Below are 18445 nucleotides of genomic sequence, written 5' to 3' on the forward strand. Positions count from 1 at the left end.
TGGTCGCTGGAACGTTCCGATATCTGCAATCGGCCGTGTTATCTCGCGGCTATCAACGTGCCAGCATCCATCAGTATCCACTGCTATCTCTGCAATCTCAGTGTTATCTGCATCGGACATGCTATCTGCTCTATTACTATCCGACTGTGTATTCCTGATCCCGAACCTAATTGACATAGACTCAAGGCTTGTATAGCAGTTATGCCGAGAGCTCGACGGCCGGCTTCCGAAATTGCTACCTTTTTCTGAGCTTCTCACCAGGCTGGCCAAAGTCTGGGGTTGGCACTAGCCCCTGCGGTTGGTCGGCTCGCTCTTTTACAAGTACCGCTACAAGCACTGGTATCATCGTCTGGCGCCAGTTTTCTCCCCATGGGACATTCCCTGCGCAGATATTTGCTGCTAGCCGTACGACGTACGAGTACAGCGGCAGGATATGGCACTAGTACGGGGCGGTTGTGATGGGATTAGCTAATTGCTACTCGCCTCCTCCACATGCCGCCAAGGGGTCATGAGTCGCACCAGCGGCATCACAAGGCCACCAGATCTCGTAGATTGTATCAGTACACAAGGCATATATGGAATCTAGAGAGAAAAAGAGAAATTGCAAGTTGGCAGCTATCTAATCATCAAGCATCCCGAAAGAAGATAAGAATAAGCAAAAATAGAAGCAGAAGCAGGAGCCGTAACATGATCTGCAAGATGTCAGTACCAAATAGTTAGGTGCGTACACGCTTGCTTACATGGTAGGATTCCACTCCATACCTAGAAGTAATACCATACAAGTATAGTAGGCTACCAATGCTATATAATACCTACCTAGGAGCCCGAGGGTGGTTTTTTGTGAGAGATATGGCAAGACGGAGGTGATGGTAAGAGAGAAAAAAGAGATCCTGTCATAGATTCAAGCTGCTGGTGACTCTTTTTGCTTGGAAAAATCCTCAGCAGAGCTCTTGCCAGAGCATACTTCTTGCCTGATCTCTTACCAGAAAACGCCCCCGCCTCGTAGGTAGCCATTTTAAGATGCAATAATTAGGTCAATTCCATTTCTCAAGACTCCGTACATGCATGCAGCGGTGTATGCCGCATATGCTCGCGCTCTAAACGACGCCTCTCTATAGATATTATTCTTACTTTTCAGTTGATGTATTCAATTTCCAGCATGTTTTGGTTTTCCAATCTTGTTTAACCTAAAGGAGCATTTTACTAACAACGACGCCTTGCAATTTCCAAACAAAACCTCCCGTCTCCAAATTCTATAGATGAAACAAAACGAAGAAAAGTCCCTGCAGCTGTCAGATGCATTTTTGAAGCACAATCATACCATTCATCAGCCTTTCTGCATCGATCAATTCGGCAGATTATACGACGATCTGGTGTTTTTTCGGCGCCCCCCTCTGCTAACTCTTCTGCCAACATTCTAACCTACTCTGATTTAGGTGGCGTTGCACGATGGACTCTGGTGCCAAACTTCCACACCTCGTCCAACACCAGCGTGCTGGGCTGCCCGGGTGTTTGCGCCTCTGAGAAGATGACCAGGTCAGCGTCAGCACCAGCGTCGAGCGATCCCTTGACTCCTTGTAGGCCCAGCATGGCGGCTGGGGTGGCTGTTACCGCCTGCAGCGCGTGTGGGATTCCGGTGCCTGTCCATTGCAGGAAGTTGTTGACGCACTCGAGGAGGGTGATGGAGCTGGTGGGTTTTGAGACTAATGTTAGAAAAAGGAACACAATGACCTGATATCAAATTGGGGGGTTTTGTTTCTTCTGGATGCTTCTTTGTTTTATGAGCGCTTACCTGCCAGCAATTGTGTCCGAGTTCTCTAGGAGCAACTTGGATCCCACTTTGACGATATTACATGTTGTGTCACCGTTGGTCCACGGATAGGCGCCGTCGGGCAATCCCACCAGGTGCATTGCATCGGTGACAAGAATGAAGCCATCGGGATGTGCGTTGAAGGCGATCTTGATTGTGGTTGGGTGCAGGTGAATGCCGTCGGCGATGATGCCAAAGTATGGCCGCGGAAGACTCTCGGCGATGCCCAGGACTCCAAAGATGCCCGGGTTGCGGTGGTGCAACGGGCGCATTGCGTTGAACAGGTGAGTGATCATGGTTGCGCCCAGCCCGACGGCCTCGGACGCCTCTTCGTACGTGGCCTCGGAGTGTCCCACTGAGTAAATGATGCCCTTCTTCTTGAGTTCCGGGATCAGCTTCATCATCTGGCCGCGCTCTGGCGCCGCAGTGATGTACTTGATGGGGATCTGCTCGCCCTCGGCCCGCGGGGTGAGATTGTGCTTGCCATAGCAGGCCTCGAGGTCCTCGAATGTCTGCGCCTCTATCAGGACGTCGACATTGTGTACGCCGTTCTTGGTCGGGCTCAGAAACGGGCCCTCGCAGTGCGCGCCTAGCGATTCGGCCCCATCTTCGGCCTCCTGTAAGTGCCCTGATGGTCCCAGGAACGGAAGAGCCTGCATGTCACCGGAGTCAGTTCTATAACTCAACACATGTGCGTACACTTTCTCTTGCTCCCAAACACGCACACACACACAAACACACACCCCTCTATAGATTATCCATATTGGTATCCATCTGTACATCAAGAGCAATACGTATACACGTATCAATAGATTGCAGCATATGCAGGGTGACCCACCTTCTGGTATAGCTCCGGCCGCTGGCTGGTGATGGTGGGATTGTACGATGTGACGCCCGTCTGGACGAGTAGTTTCTGCACCTCCTTGACTTTCTTGCCGTACTGAGACATGTCGTCAAGCAGTGTAGAGAAGTTGAAGCCAAAGGCACCATTGAGCTGCACATCTATCATGCCCGGCGAGACGATGCGGCCGCCGAGGTCGATGGTCTGGTCTGGCAGAACGAGGTCGTCGAAAAAGGCGGCTTGGCTGTTGACGATTTTGCCAGACAAGGAGCTGACCCAGAGATCTTCCTGGACCAGCTTGTTTCCGCGCACAAGGCGGCAGTTGGTGAACTTGGTCAAGCCATTCCTTGGCCGGAAGGGAGGGGATAGTGCTATAGGCATGGCCACAGCCGCTTCCTCTGGTTCAAATAAGAAAGAGGTAACTAGCAATGGTAGCAATAGTGATAAAAAGTAAGAATTCTTTGTTATTCTTTAATAAGACGATGCTGTTAGGAATATCTTATTCGGTTTGTTTCAAGAAGGATGCAGCAGAAAGAAGGGTTCAAGAATGAGCGCTCTGAGAGAAGTAGGACTGGATGTCCCGGTACCGTGTGATATTGGCTCCATAGCAGAACAGAAAGCAAGCTTCAAACGCCCGAGAACATGGCCCGGGTACAAGTAATGGCATACATACACTCCCCTTGGTTCGGCTAGGTAGGTACATAGAGTTTCGAGACATGACGCCGATTAGCGTCCGATGGTAGCAAGCGCCATAAACGGAGCGGGTAGACAGAAGAAGGCAGATGGCGAGACGCAGAAAAGAAAAATCCTCGCCCTATCGTTGTAAAGTCACGGTGCCATGTGCCTTCGCGGTGGAGTTGCCCACTGTTGCAGCGCATTTCGAGATCTCAGAGCACGTTATGGGTGTACATGGGCTGTACATAGTTGCATGACTTGCAGGATACGGTCACCTATTGTACGGTGCCAACTGGGTGGTGGCGCGCTTCACAGGAGTGTGGCGCTATTACGTAGTTTGTTGCCATATCTGATTGATTGTTTCATCCTGCCTTCTGCGGCTCATTTTTCTTTTCTGAAGACATGCCGGCAAGAAAGAAAGACTTGGCTGATACGCTGCGCATCAAAACCACTTGCCCATGTTCTATAGCATTTCTGTGCATTTCTCTTCATTTATCATGCATAAGTCTGCTCTACCGTTTCCCTTCGCAGACGCCAGCACTCTAAGCAGCATGTCTGTATGTGTACGTGCATGTGTGTACCCGGTTCTGCTGCTACGTCCCGACTTACATGAATTGAAAGCGCAGAAACGCATGGGTGGCGATCCAGTGCGCCGGGGGGCATGTAACGTTGACTTGCGGTACGTACCCGTTGGCAGTGCCACCGTTCAAAACCGCTGCGAGCCCACATGTGCGTGCACTTTGGGGCTCCCACGGCGCTGGAGCAAAGGCAGCCAGAGGAGACGACTCCGCCGAAGCCGCTGCCAAGGACGCCCATCTCCAGCAGCCGCTCACTAGCTGACATTGGCATCAGCTAACGCCACATTCTGGCCATGTTGCCACATATGCTGCCTTCTGATCCAAAAGGAATTAGCGGCACTGATACAGAATACCAGTAAGCTGGGGATTACTGCAGTAGGAGCAAGCGCGGCCCCCACCGAGATATCTCCCATTTAGCCGATGTTCAGCCGTATTTCCAACCCGCGACGAGGTTTCATGACCGAGTGCTCGAGATATGGGCCCGAGGCATAGCGAATCTCACGTTGTGGTATCTCGTGCCCGTTGCGTGATCCCGTATAGTCGCTTCACCGAGGCGTCGATCTTCTATCAGGGCGGGGGTCACTAGCACTGTCTCGTCACTTGTCGTGAGACCATTGTCTTTGCAACCAGCCGTGCTGGCTATGAGCCGAGTCCAGGTCATGTTGAGCTGGTTCGCCGTGTCTCATCCATAATGGCCAACTCCATCAGCGGCTCTTCGGCCGACAAGTTTGAGCTAGATCCGCTATGGCAGAATCTTGACTGGTATGTGCTATTGTCGTGTTGTATCGTATGCCATCACGTCGACGCTGTTGCCTCTATAGCCGTAACTGGCTTCATATCCAGTTAGTCCTCTTGCGGATAATGGCTGACACGATGCAGGGCGATTGGGCAGATGCTGCTCATGGGCTGGGATGGCACCCAAGTAACGCCTCAGATCAGAAGCCTCATCGAGAATCACCATCTTGGCTCTATTATTCTGACTGCCAAGAACTTGAAATGTACGACTCCCTTCCATTTTTCGTGTACTAGATAAGCATGAGCCTCTCAGCATATATCATTTACCCTTACACGTCTTCTTATGGGTGGATCCTGACGTCTTGCTAACCAAGCCAACTAGCGGCTCATCAAACTGCATTGCTCGTTCAAGAGCTGCAGATGATTGCCAAGAACTCTGGCCATCCACAGCCTCTTCTTATTGCTGTAGACCAGGAAAATGGCGGTGTCAACAGTTTGTTCGATGAGGACTTCGTCTGCCAGTTCCCGAGTGCCATGGCCATTGCCGCCACTGGCAGCCTGGAATTATCTTACGAAGTCAACAAGGCAACGGCTACCGAGATCGCGGCCTGCGGTGTTAACCTGATGCTTGGCCCGGTTTTGGACGTCCTCAACAATGCACGCTATCAAGTTATCGGAGTGCGTGCTTCGGGCGATGACCCTCAAGAAGTCTCCCAGTATGGACTCGCAGCCTTGAGCGGTATTCGCGATGCTGGCATCGCTTCGTGCGGAAAGCATTTCCCTTCCTATGGAAACCTTGATTTCCTGGGCTCTAATCTCGATGTGCCCATCATCACACAGACCCTGGAAGAGCTGAGCCTTAGTGCTTTAGTCCCCTTTCGAAACGCCATCTCTTCTGGTAAGCTCGATGCCATGTTCGTCGGCGGCTGTGGAATCTCCAACCCTTCTATGAATGTTAGCCATGCCTGTCTTTCAGACCAAGTAGTCGATGATCTTCTCCGTAACGAATTAGGCTTCAAGGGAGTTGCAATCTCAGAATGCCTCGAAATGGAGGCGCTGAGCCAGGACCTTGGAGTGCAGAACGGTGTTGTTATGGCTGTGGAGGCTGGATGCGACATTGTGCTGCTCTGCCGCGCCTACGACGTCCAGCTGGAAGCTATCAAAGGCCTTAAACTGGGCTATGAGAACGGCATTATTACAAAGGAGAGAATTTTTACTTCTCTACGAAGAATCTTCCATCTCAAATCGACTTGCACGTCTTGGGCAAAGGCGCTGAACCCTCCGGGAGTAAACCTTCTTTCGCAGATTCGACCTTCTCACCTTGCCCTATCCAGACGAGCCTACGATGATTCCATTACCATTGTTCGCGATAAGGAGAAGCTGTTGCCGCTCTCCCTTTCAATGCACCCTGGCGAGGAGCTGCTGTTGCTCACCCCCCTGGTTAAACCGCTTCCAGCGTCATCTTTGACTAAAAGCTTGACCGAAGCAAAGAACGACCGATCAATAATCTCTACTCCGCATGACAGATGGAGCCATCAAGGCCGTGAGAGAAGCGCCATTATGAGCGGAGAGGGAGTCTTTCGTGAATTTGGAAAAACCCTGGCACGATACCGCAACGAGAAGCTACTACACACGAGTTACACGGCCAACGGAGTGAGACCAGGTGAGAGGAGAGAGCATCTTTCCCTCTTCTTTATTATAGGCGACGTTTACTGACTTTCCACCGCCCAGTACACGAAAATCTTATCAACAGAGCATCCTGTATTGTCATCTTTACCGCAGATGCGAACAGAAATCTATACCAGGCCGGTTTTACAAAACATGTTGATATGATGTGCTCTATGCTTCGTAGCAGAGGACAAAAGAAACAACTCATTGTCGTTGCTGTGAGCTCGCCATACGACTTTGCCATGGATAAATCCATTGGCACTTATATCTGCACCTATGACTTTACAGAGAACGCCATGGCTGCTCTGGTCCGCGCCTTGATTGGAGACAGTAACCCAGTGGGCACTATGCCAGGGACTCTGCGAAAAAGCAAAAAAGTCCTTAAATCTCGACAACATTGGCTCGTCGAGGAATTCGATGGCAATCGGGACAGGAATGGCTTGAACGACCTCATCCGAGCTGTGCACAGGGCTAGTGATCAGGATATGCGGTACCTTCAGACCACAAGCGCGGAAACATTTGCGCTTAACAATCCGAACGTAAAGGAAGCTCATTTCGTCGTACGAAACAGCAGCACGCAAGCTCTTTACGGCTTTGTTGCTACTTATTTCGTCCAGAACGTGGGTATTCTTGGAGCTCTGATTGTAGACCCAACCAAGCGCAACTTGTCGATTGGCCGGTCTCTCCATCGCCGCGCGCTGAAGAGTTTGACTCAGCAGAGAGGCATCAAGAAAGTCCAGCTAGGATCATCTTTCCCCTCCCTCTTCCTGGGAATCCCTCTTGACATTGAAGTGGCTACGACAAAAGAATGGTTCAGCAACAGCGGATGGGACACGCAGTTCCCTCGGAGGCTAACCAATATGATCATTCAAGATTTGAGCGCCTGGTATGCTCCCGAGGGTTTGTCACAGAGCATCCAGCGAGCCAACATTAGCTTTGATCTTATCTACGGCGTCGAAAGCGGGGACACTGTGATGCATCATGTGCGAACACACGCAAACCCAGAGGTCCTTGAACTGTACCGAGCTGCATTAGAAGAGAGCAAAGCCTGTGGTATTGTGCGGGCTAAGGACGCGGCAGGGAATTTGCTGGGGACCATCATCATAAGCAGACCGAATAGCCCTCTTGCTAGATACGTCCCTCCCTTAGTATCTCCAAAGCAAGACATTGGTGGTCTCTTGGCCCCAATTGTGCCTCTGGCTCCGCTTTCGACTTTGGTGCTGCAGGGTCTTGCCTTGATGGGTGTTCGACAGAATAAAGGCCACAAGGCAAACAAAACAGTTTTAAGCTGGGTAAGATATTCTCTTTGGAACCCTTTTCTTTTACCTCTTAAAGTCACTTTTGAATCTAACGCACTATATCCCGCTATAGGTCGTTGATGATGCCTATGAGCCTCTGGTGGCCATGGGATTCGATGTTCTGCAAGCATTCGAGGAGATTACGAATTCTCCTGAGACGTAAGTAGCTAAGTGCTTGGGAATGAAAGAAACATTGAGCTAATTAACGTCTACGTGTAGGTTTCAAACTTGATGCAAATGGACAACTTTGGTGGCGACCCATGATTTCGTGCTCCGTTATTTACTGATTTTCACGTGGATTTCCTCTCCCGATGGGTATTATACCGTTTTCCTCGTTGGATATTGCTCCATGGATGCCTATGGCTATATATAATATGCTATTTCTTTGTTTTGTGTTATGTGGTGTCGGATTTGAGAAGAGAAGTTTAGTGGACTGTGCGCAATCGGATCACAATCCTTCTTTTTCTTTATACTCCACGCCTGGGAACAGTAAGATACGATTCTATGTATTTATAAGTCAAGATTATTTTTATGGGTATTGTAGCCTCAGCAGTTTTTGATTTTCGCATTAGTTGCTGTATACTAAATTAAATTGAGAGAAAATTGAGCTTCTAATTTGAAACGAATCATTCATGCATGCTATGTCTCTTTTATATAATAGTGACAATCTTCTGAAGTGTAAAAATCTTTCTGCCTTGCTCTTCATCCCCAACCGGTTTGCTAATACCTGGAAGCAAAGTTACACCTGTACTGTCTGCTCTTCCATGCCCTCACGCAATATTGCAATCTGCTTCTTAATCTCAATCCACAAGGGCAGCTCATCCAAGTCCGGATTCTCCTCAACTGGCTTGTCCAATACCTGGACCCAATCGTCCTCCGCCAAGTCTACCGTCATAACCATGGCATCATCCTGTCCATCATTCTCGTCATCGCCCTCACCTTTCCGCGCAATGGCAAGTAGGGCCGCCACAAACGCCTCTTGCATGTACGCGAAGCTGAAATCATCGGTAATCTCCGCAATGGCTGCGCAGAGATTGTCGGGGAAACTGACGGATTTGTTATCGGATAGTTTCTTCTGCCAGAAATGGCAGTAGGCGACGCGCTGGTCGTAGTCTGGGTCTGGGAACAGGTATTTTCTGTCAAAACGAGAGGGGCGTTTCTAGGTTAAAAGACAGACAATCATTCGGATATTAGTTTAGAGGCAACACAAAACTTGTATTTGAGGGAAAACTTACCGCAATACCAGGATCTAATCGATCTAGGTGATTGGTGCTTCCAATCATGAAAATACCGTCATTGCTCTTCAAACCGTCTACCTCGTTCAAGAAGTAGCTCCGAACGTCATCCGTGATAATGGTGTCGAGATCTTCGAAAACGAGATAGCACGGTGCAAACTCTCTCGCTTTTGAGAAGACCATATCAATGCTCTTCTCTGGTCCATAGAACTATTTCAAACGGTCTTGTCAGCGAGATGCTCGGTTTGTGTTAAAACGCACCAGCGCCAAACAATAAAACAATAATTCGCGAACAAATTAAAGAAAGCTAAGAGGTAAACCTACCGAATTCAGAGACCTCACATACAATGTCGTGACCGGCTGCTTGAGATGGTAAAGCATGTTCATCGTCGCCTTAATTGAGATTGTCTTGCCGTTTCCAGGCGGGCCGTAATAGATGATGCCTCGCTTCCAAGGCACCTTGAGTCGATCATAGGTAGCTCTCGACCGAAAGAAGGACAAATGGTCTTCGATGAGAGCATCTTTCATCTGCTGATCCAGAATAACGCTCTCCCACGACGCCTTCATCGCACTCTGGTAAAGCTCAGCGCTCTTGGACCAGTAGCCTCCATCAAACACCCAGATCTCCTCATGCAGGTCGCTGGACCATTGCCCAGCCGCAAGAATCAGCTGAGTCGCCAGCTCTTCACTCGTCGACAGCACATAAAAGTTGACAACGTTTGGATACGACTGGCCGCCGTCCCGGCCGTTGACCAAGTAGACGATGAAGTCGTGGTCCTTCCACTGGTACAGGTACTTTTCAAACTGCGTGTCCTTTGCAACGACGCCGAGGCCTCCGTCCATGCGTCTCGCGGGCGGCAGATAGACCTTCCATGACAGCGATGCCGGGACGTGATGGTCGTCGTTGTCGGTCAATGGCGTGGACTGGGCGTGGCCGCTTGCTGCGTAGGCTGTGAGATTGCATGATGCGGCTGGCGCGATGGACAGAGACAGATTCGGGTACTGCTGCCGCAGCGCTTTGGCGATGACGGTGTCGGTGTTTGTGCGTCTGGCGCCGGAGTGGTGGAAGAACTGCCGCGTGGTTTCGTCGTGAGGCTGAGGGGGAGGCTCGTGGGACGGCTGGTCTAAAGGCTCTCTACGCGCAAAGTCATCCATTTTTGCTGGTGAAATCAATGAGTGAGGGAGGTGAAGAGATGAGATGAGATGAGATGAGAGAGGAGGGCTCAATACGAGACGGTGAGATGGCCGAGGTGACGTTATGCGACCAGGATGCGATGCGCCAGTGCTTCGTATTGACCAACCGCTAGTAACGACCTACGCGTACAGCTGAGGCGGGCTATTTAGGTAAGGCAATTGAGTTGCTGCTTACATGCAGTGACATACGATGAACTTCTCCAACTTTACGGATCAATTCCTACTGGCTAGCTGATACCATGCATGGGCGGAGTAATTCTCCATGTGGGTAGCTAATATTGATATTTTAATATGGATGCAGACATTAAGCACATCTTGAACCGAGTGTCTAACTCATCCAACAGTCCCATCATCTCAATCCCCAACTCTTGTTATTTTACCGCATGTCACAGTATTTAATCGTATGTTTCATCGTAGTGAGATTATTTTTTCACTCAAAAGATGCAGTTCATACGTACATTCGCACGGGCGAGGAACAGCAATCTCAAAGTCTGTCGATCTAGCGGCACAAGGGCACATGCAAACATGGCGCAACTTGTCTAGACGCACGACAAAACACTTCAAGAAGGAAGATTAGAGTTCAAATAGTCTCCTTAATATAGCTGATGAATGTGTATATCTCGCGCCAATGTTGCTGACGGCCCTCTTTGTCTGTTGGTAGTGGCGTGTACATTGCTTGTACGCAATATGCGGTGTTTCCCAAGCCCGCAACATGGCTTGTATAAATTCGTTGAAAATCAAGTATGTGTGTTTTGATATGCCTCGGCGGCATCTTTGGACTTTGTGGTAGAAAAGTTTCTAATACTGTAGTGTATGGTGAACTTGTCAACGCATAATACGCAGCACCAGACATGTAAGTATCCATATGCATTTACCCTCTACTCACCAGCATACTGTTACGGGCTCTTCTATTCTTGGTTAGATTATCATAATATCACTCACAAAGATTTGGGAATAATGTGTTTCCCTCCTCAACAGCGTAATGAAATAGAATATTAGCCCATTAGACCGGATACCCAGGCAACTGGAATGCTCCAGACGCTTGGTCGAAACGTACAACCAATAGAAGTGGCTGCTGATTGTTATAACAACTGCGCCGCGGCGCCACCATCATAATTGTCACCATCTTTTTACCCACTTGGAGACATGTAGCCCAGTATTTAGCTCATGTCTCGCCTAATGATATTGTCATTAGACAATCTAAACGAAAAAGACTGGATGTCGTCTCAAGCGCTAAACCGCGAGCAAGCAAACAATTAGAGTGGGTTATGTAGAAGTGGAAATGGGCTCAGCTATGGAGCACCGAGTATGAACATCTGATAATCTCTGTTCATCTATTTGACTACCGGTGTACATAGTTCTGAGTCAATATTAGTTTATGGTCGACTTTTACCGCCCATATTCGTGAGGTTTCTTTATTTAACACTGTCTCTAAGGATGATAATAGCCTCTCTCATGGGTTTCATAAAAACAAAATTAGTTAATGAGAAAGAGCCTTCAAAGAGCGACCTCCGTAGCTGATCCCCTGGCAATGAGACTTTACGAGCGTGTATATTATCCTTTGGATGGCGCGTGAGTCCGGTGGAACTGTAGAAAAGCAAAGAGAGGCTGGAAAAGCAAGAGCTGCATATTTCACCTTTTCTAGTTGGCATTGTAAGGACTCGATCAGTATAGCCTGTGGAGAAGGATGGAGGTCTAGACAATGAGCGGTAGAATAAAGATTGAAAACAAAAATAGAATTATTTTAATCCACAATTAACATATAACGAATAAGTATCTAATGTATCTATTAATACTACTTGATTAGATCCCAGTATAATAGCATAGCTGGTTCGCTTCCCTAGGCTAACTATCAGTCTGTTCTCATTACCCATGTTCTAGCATTGTGTTGAATTTTGTACTAAAAGGAGATATCAATGCTTGCCTCAATTATCTCATATTACTAATATCGGATTATCATGGAAGTTGGGTTGGGTTCCTCCTTTTCGCTTGTCTAACGTGTTATTGCATGTACTTGTTGGTTCCAGAGCGAAGCCTTCGTGCTTGAAAATTTGCTTAAACGCGTTCAAAGCCGTCGTATCTCTCTCGGATTGTGTCTATAAATATGTTCGTATATTAAAAGATATTTACGGGAGAACTTTAATCGCCTTAGACTCAAAGTGCTTGCAATTCTTCCATTCTATTGACAGTTCTTAGTACTGGACTCTCATTCATCACGGGTTTCTTAAAAAGTGAATAGGATATCTATATTCATAGACACAAGCTTTCTTGCTTAGAAGTTTCGTACATACTCGAAGCTACTCTACTCGCTGTCATCTTGATACTGGCTCAAATTCAATGGGTTAGACAGGTAATGTATTAATAAAGACTTCCAGGAGCAACTTAGACGCTGATGGATCTATATTAGGCAACGTCGTTTCTGTTTCGATGCATGCAGGGCCTTTTATACCCTACCTGAGGTCCCAATCTCATCGATCGTACATATAACAAGGTAACAATGCATGAAGTTTAAGATATATTTCCGATGCATAACACGTGGCAGGCGTGAGGAAATCCTTCCAAAGTGCACACTCTAGCAAACGACCTTCTGGTTAAGTCTATGGATCTAATCATGGCGCTTGCAGATTCACCGCGCCGGCGGCCATCGCTTCATGCAGTGATTTAAGAGGTATGCGATGTGACGGTGGTATTCCTGTGATTTATGTGCGTAATGATGTATGCAGATCTTTCAGCCGAAATTTACGATGCATGAAATGAGGGCACGGGCTTTGTTCGCGCTCTTTGACCTTCTTAGGTCCCGTCCCTTGAAATTCCAGCTCGATCCAGAACGACTAGTGAAGGATTCTTTGCAGATTGCGTTCAAGGATGTCCATTCAGATGGTAACTTAACAGTCTTTTCATCTCTCTTTTCTTATTTAATAAGTTACTGCCTTATGGGATGATGCAATCCGGGCAGGGACTTATAGGCTTTTCGCATGTAGAACTCTTTCCTTTGATGAAGAGACTCATCACCAAAGTTAACTGCTTTGTCCCCTTTTGCGAGGAGCTTTGTACGAGATTTTGCCTCTTTATATATGCGATAAAATAGAGAGTTCACCAACGGTAAATTACATATAAATAGCCCAAACCCCGAATTCACCGCTGCAGCATTAGAATTCCCATAAGTTGTCATCTTCGCAGCCGAGGTTTCTACGCATCACGGCCATAGGTATGAGACCATTAGTTACATCAATAGCCACCGATCGACATAGAGTTGCAAAAATGCCCTACCAGCGCCTGATGCCTTGGGCAGCGTCTAGCAGTGAAGGATCTGTAGCTTCATAGAGTCACTCCGGTGCGTTAGGATGGCTGTCCCTGTCCCCAACAGCCCAATATCACAGGCCTACGATTCGTGCAAAATAGCATCCATGGGAATAGACATATGAACCACCTATTCAGACGGACTGCATGTAATTCAGGCTAATTGATTCGTCGCCTCGTAAAACCCCCTGGGTGCCTGCGAGAATGGTGGGTGAGAAAATGGCAGTTTGTATCGGATCGGCGCATCAGTTGTCCATGGCAAGTATGAAAATCCTTCTGGATAGCATAGCTTGCTGAATAGTGTGTATGTTAATCAGACGCCAACTTACACAATCCAAGATCTATGCAATCACCCCGAGTATATTGAAGCTTTACGGGAAGATATTCAAAGGGGGTTTCATTCAGCTAATTTCCTGAAGGATGTGGATAAGCTGCCGCTTCTTGATAGCTTCATCAAGCAGGCAAAACGCTGCCGCCACTCTGATGAAGAACTTGCATGTGTGTCCTTAGCCGGCTGCCAAGATGACTTACCTTGTAATGGCACTTTCAGTAAAATGCCGGCGAAAGGCCCTTGCCTCATACACTTCCCAAGATGGCTCATCCATCAACAGAGGCGACTGGGTATGCATTCCCCGGCGAGCCTTGATGCAGGATGGCACTCGATACAAGGAACCCCCGTATGCGTATTTGGCGGCTTTGGATTCGTTGCGAGCCAACGCCCAGCTCCAGCAGCTTAAGCCATGCGCTGAAATGCCTGATCAGGAGGAGTCCGGATTGACACATGTCAGCCATAATTGGCCGATACGGAGTTTCGGCAACATGTCTTGGCAAGTGCATGTAGGTCTCAATTACTGACCCGATTTGGCCACGCTCAGCTGAAAGGCTGTCTCATATGCGGTCATATACGATGCATTCACTAGTGCAAAACTAACGCGCCATCTTTCCACATAGTCCTGGTCGATTTGACGTTTCGCCAGTAATAAAGCTCATACTGATTCGCATCTTGGACGACTGGGAGTGCAGAAAGCCACATCTCGGAGCGCCGAGAACCAAGGCGTGGGGCCGCTTGGGCTAATTCCATTGTCATGTTCCGCAAAAAGCTGCTCTAACTGGGGTATCTTCTTTCCTTTTTTTTTATTCAAACATCTGAGTGTTTTATTTTACTAATTGGTCTATGGAGATGAGTGAATGAGTGAGTTGGCCATACACCTATCTTACTGGAAATTTCAGCACGTGTCGTCGATATTCATGCAGGCATTGATCCATATCTAGCAACTGTGGGGGTTGTCTTATTGCTGCATGAAGCATCACGGTTATGGCATCATGCATGGGTTTCTTTTCTCTTCATTTTCTCCTCTCATCCCTCCCTTTCAGTTTCGGCATATTTTTCGGCTGATTTTCTATTTTCCATTTTCCTTTTTCTTTTCTTTTTTTCTTTTCTTTTTTTTTTCTTTTTTTTTTTTTTTTTTCTTTTTTTTCTTTCTTTTTTTTGGGTGCGTTAATTCATACGCCTCTTTGATTTCAAAACCTGTGACTTAGAGCTCCGGCGGGCAACGCGTTTGCTTCTATACTTGTACTCTGTTGAAAAGAGCAATTTTACAATTATTTGTGGACTATGAAAGCTTTTTAATATTAGTCAAGGCCATTAAATGATTTTCGATTCAATATAAACGTATATACTGAATTTTGTTTCATGGAGGCAGCCGGACCAGGAGATAGTCAGAGCTTCATCACCAAGGATGTTTTATAGCGGCTATTTTCAAGCAGGGATGGAGATGAATCTCTCCATCCATATGTGTTTTTGTAGGCACCCACTCCCTTTTACAAGTACGGCACTCTCCACAGCTGCTCCGTGCGACGTAGCAACACTGCGACTATAGGCGATCCTAGTCTGCAAATCACCAGGACTAGCATAGCGGCGAGAGCCGTCAGATGCGCAAGGGTGGGTGACTGCTTCAGGCAGCCTAATGCAACCTAATGGCAGCTAATGGCAGCCAAAAACAACAGGTTGTCCTTCGGAGGAGCTAACTTTCAGCGCCATTGTGGGGATCCCGCTGTACTTTGTCAGTTGAAGCATAAGCGGGATTCTATTCATCTCCATTCTTCGCAAGATAAGATTTAGGGTGTCTGATTCCCGGGATTCCCAGGATCTCCCGGTCTTGTCTTAGCTTGTGTCTTGGTCTAGTGAGTAGTACATGCAGTTCTATTTGCCACTTACATACGTATACGTTGGTTTCCGGATACAACCAGCTTTGGTATCTGCATCAGGGCATCAGCTTGTAAAACATTGCAGCCTTCGCACGGAAGAACTGTATGGTACGTAGAACATCACGGAGCACATCCATTTGATTCCAATATGAGTCGGTGATAACGGGGAACGTAACATGAACACTATCATTTCTTGCGCGGGTGGACGTGTGTTGAGCTTCCGCAATGGCTCATAGCTGTGCACACAAATTGCCCTTTCTAACACTTACAAACTCACCAGTGAGAGGCTGATGATCGTAGGGCGCCTGTCTACTCAATCGCTCATCAGCTGGCGAAGCCTAGAAAAGTTAGTAAACTCCAGCCCTCGCAAGGAGTTGCCCTTTATTTAACTTTAGCCACTCCGGCTTCTTGTACATCTAGCAAATCAACGCCCCGCAGTATACTTCCAATGTTGACAGCGACCAACGACGACGACGCGTCGGAGAGCACCAAAAGAAACCGAGGCAGTTCGCCTTACACGAATTTGAGAAATGGCAAAACACTTGACCAAGCATATTCTGCGCGCTGCCAGGCGCAAACACGCAGTAAGGATCCACATCTACAGCCCTGTATGTAGATGTCATAATGAACTCTCTCAGCTCGGCTATTACTTTTGTTTTTTTCTTAAATCTCCTCAAACTATTCTTCAACAAAGGATTCCAGGTACGTAGGCGCTCAATGGGCCTTAGCCGTAGCTGAAGATACCCGATGAGTGAAACGCCTTCTACACACTATCGTTAACCAACAGCATATATTAGGTATTTTTTAGAGTTTATTCTTTCTCCCATTTCATAGAGACCGACGGCCGTATGCTCTGTAGTTTCGTTTTAAAACAAGATCCCAATGCTACTTTTCCAAACTTCAGCTTCATGCTGCTAATTAACTATCCCATGTACTTCTATGGCTTCCATGTAAACACTCTTTCAACCCGTTGTTGAAGCTTTGAGGTGCATAGTCAGATGTGCATCGTGCTGTATGCAGTCAGCTCTCCCGAACCGCTGCAGAAAATTGAATCACCTTCAGCTGGAATGGAAAGAGGCGACAAATAAGGAAAGACGTCAGAGAGACAAAAATGACCTCCCAACAATTACCTCCAGGCGCGGATCCTTGCCAAATCCCCGCAGCTATGCCTCCTCCCGGCATTGTTCCCAATTTTACCAACCATGCAGCTCTTGAGCCGGCTGTCATCGCAGTATCAGCAGTCATGTTGACATTGTCAACTGTCTTTGTTGTTGGCAGAGTCTGGATAAATATGCGCAGACTAAAAGTTGCAGACTGTGAGTATAAGTGAAAGAGAATGGCGAAAGGAGACGACGTAACCATGTATACACGGCATACGCTAAACTCCCATCTCCAGACTTTGCAATTATCGGTTACGTCTTGCATGTAGCCTATGTAGGACTCGTACTATCTAGTATGTTCTGTCCACTTCTTGCTATGGAAAGCACATACCGTCCCTTTTTAGAGCAAATACTTACTTTGCCTTCTGCTAGATCTCAAATTTGCTGGGCATCAATGGGATACTCCTGCATGTTGGTTCGACGCAACCTATATGAATATTCTCTTTGCCGAGGGCATTATCGTTGGTCCAGCAACATTCTTCGCTAAGAGCGCCATATTGCTGCTCTATCTCCAGATCTTCGCAGCGCATAAGGGTATGCGCATTGCTGTATACGTGGGCATCATATTCACTGGTCTGATCTACTGGCCAACTATACCTCTTGACATTGCATTCAATGCTTTGAACTCGGGTCATTCATGGGCTGATAACTTGGCTAAGCTCCTCCCCTGGGGAGTAATCCAGGGATCACTGGCGGTCGTCATCGACTTGTACATATTTATTCTACCACAGCCAGTTCTGTGGAGGCTAAACATGTCTCTCAGGAAGCGAATTGCCGTAATGGCCGTTTTTTTTACTGCTTTGGTGTAGGTAGCTCCACCGCGATCATCGGCCAAGTAGCAACGGTAGTATGTATGCATGTGCTAATGCAAAAGAAACAGGGGTGTCATCACCAGCGTTGTTGGGCTTGTCTACCGAGCTGCTCTATTGAGCACGATAGACATGGTCTACACACAATACAGGTGTCTTATCTGCGTGTGAGTATATGTCATGTGAAATATCATTCATCTCACTTTATCTAATAAGAGTCTGTCTCCAGTGTTGTTGAGAACAGCATTGCCCTGATCATAGGCTGTGTCCCAGCTTGGAAAGCCATCTGGAAGAAGCATATTACCACTTCCAACTGTTATAAAACGCTTAGCTCCAGACTACACAGCAACGGCACTGGCCATCGTGAAGGACAGGCAGCCAAACGCAATGTTTCGGAGAAGAGCCTGCAACGATCTGTACCTCGTAGAGAAAACACAGCTTACGAATTCGGCAACTACTATCCTCCCCCGATAGTCCATATTCAAGGAGGTATCAAAAATGGGCACGGAAATCCTGATCCCGTGGATGTGAGTGCCGGGGGAATCGTTCGTAATTTTTACATCTCGCAGGAAGTTCATCTCGCCGAGCAGGTGTAGAGTCCATTACAACCTAATCTATGGATATGTTACTACTGTATATTAAGGGTGGATATTGTAATTATAGCTAGCTAGTTTGACCATTATAGAATGTTTTCTATCGTGCAAAGGCTCTCACCCCTCTTCGCCACTCCATTCATCGTGGGCATTCTACAATATCTTGTGAAGCCCCGGTTATTAATAGTTCCCATGATCAGAGTAGACCGGGGCTTTGCAAAAAGTACCGCAATCTACTGCAACTTGATGTCCTTCGTATTCGCTTTGAAGTTGACCTGAGAGAAGCTAAAAACTGGTGTGCAATTGAGGAGTCACCATTGTAATAATTAATGAGTATATAT

General features: G+C 47.5%; 5 protein-coding genes across 5 annotated transcripts; 3 read left to right on the plus strand and 2 right to left on the minus strand.

Moving 5' to 3' along the window:
* Positions 1-1007: 1007 nt before the first annotated feature.
* On the minus strand, positions 1008-3093 carry TrAFT101_002666 (uncharacterized protein). The gene is made up of 3 exons (XM_024901745.2): positions 2649-3093; positions 1793-2463; positions 1008-1687 (listed from the first exon to the last, which is right to left on the minus strand). The coding sequence occupies exons 1-3, from the start codon at positions 3030-3032 to the stop codon at positions 1423-1425; spliced, it is 1320 nt and encodes a 439-aa protein (XP_024763787.2). The 5' UTR covers positions 3033-3093; the 3' UTR covers positions 1008-1422.
* Positions 3094-4248: 1155 nt separating this feature from the next.
* Positions 4249-8228, plus strand: TrAFT101_002667 (uncharacterized protein). Its single transcript, XM_024903440.2, has 6 exons — positions 4249-4666; positions 4784-4902; positions 5022-6302; positions 6371-7599; positions 7679-7764; positions 7825-8228. The coding sequence occupies exons 1-6, from the start codon at positions 4596-4598 to the stop codon at positions 7835-7837; spliced, it is 2799 nt and encodes a 932-aa protein (XP_024763788.2). The 5' UTR covers positions 4249-4595; the 3' UTR covers positions 7838-8228.
* Positions 8151-10154, minus strand: TrAFT101_002668 (uncharacterized protein). The gene is made up of 3 exons (XM_024899465.2): positions 9165-10154; positions 8841-9050; positions 8151-8764 (listed from the first exon to the last, which is right to left on the minus strand). The coding sequence occupies exons 1-3, from the start codon at positions 9993-9995 to the stop codon at positions 8345-8347; spliced, it is 1461 nt and encodes a 486-aa protein (XP_024763790.2). The 5' UTR covers positions 9996-10154; the 3' UTR covers positions 8151-8344.
* Positions 10155-13856: 3702 nt separating this feature from the next.
* TrAFT101_002669 (uncharacterized protein) lies at positions 13857-14987 on the plus strand (the record flags this gene model as incomplete). The annotated part of the gene is made up of 2 exons (XM_066126666.1): positions 13857-14171; positions 14976-14987. 2 exons carry the CDS (start codon positions 13857-13859, stop codon positions 14985-14987), a joined length of 327 nt encoding a protein of 108 aa, XP_065982770.1.
* Positions 14988-16707: 1720 nt separating this feature from the next.
* On the plus strand, positions 16708-18159 carry TrAFT101_002670 (uncharacterized protein; the record flags this gene model as incomplete). Its single annotated transcript, XM_024909502.2, has 5 exons — positions 16708-16858; positions 16939-16995; positions 17075-17507; positions 17583-17678; positions 17741-18159. 5 exons carry the CDS (start codon positions 16708-16710, stop codon positions 18105-18107), a joined length of 1104 nt encoding a protein of 367 aa, XP_024763792.2. The 3' UTR covers positions 18108-18159.
* Between the last annotated feature and the right edge of the window lie 286 nt (positions 18160-18445).

Source organism: Trichoderma asperellum, chromosome 2 (genome assembly GCF_020647865.1).
Source record: "Trichoderma asperellum chromosome 2, complete sequence".
Lineage (NCBI taxonomy): Eukaryota > Fungi > Ascomycota > Sordariomycetes > Hypocreales > Hypocreaceae > Trichoderma > Trichoderma asperellum.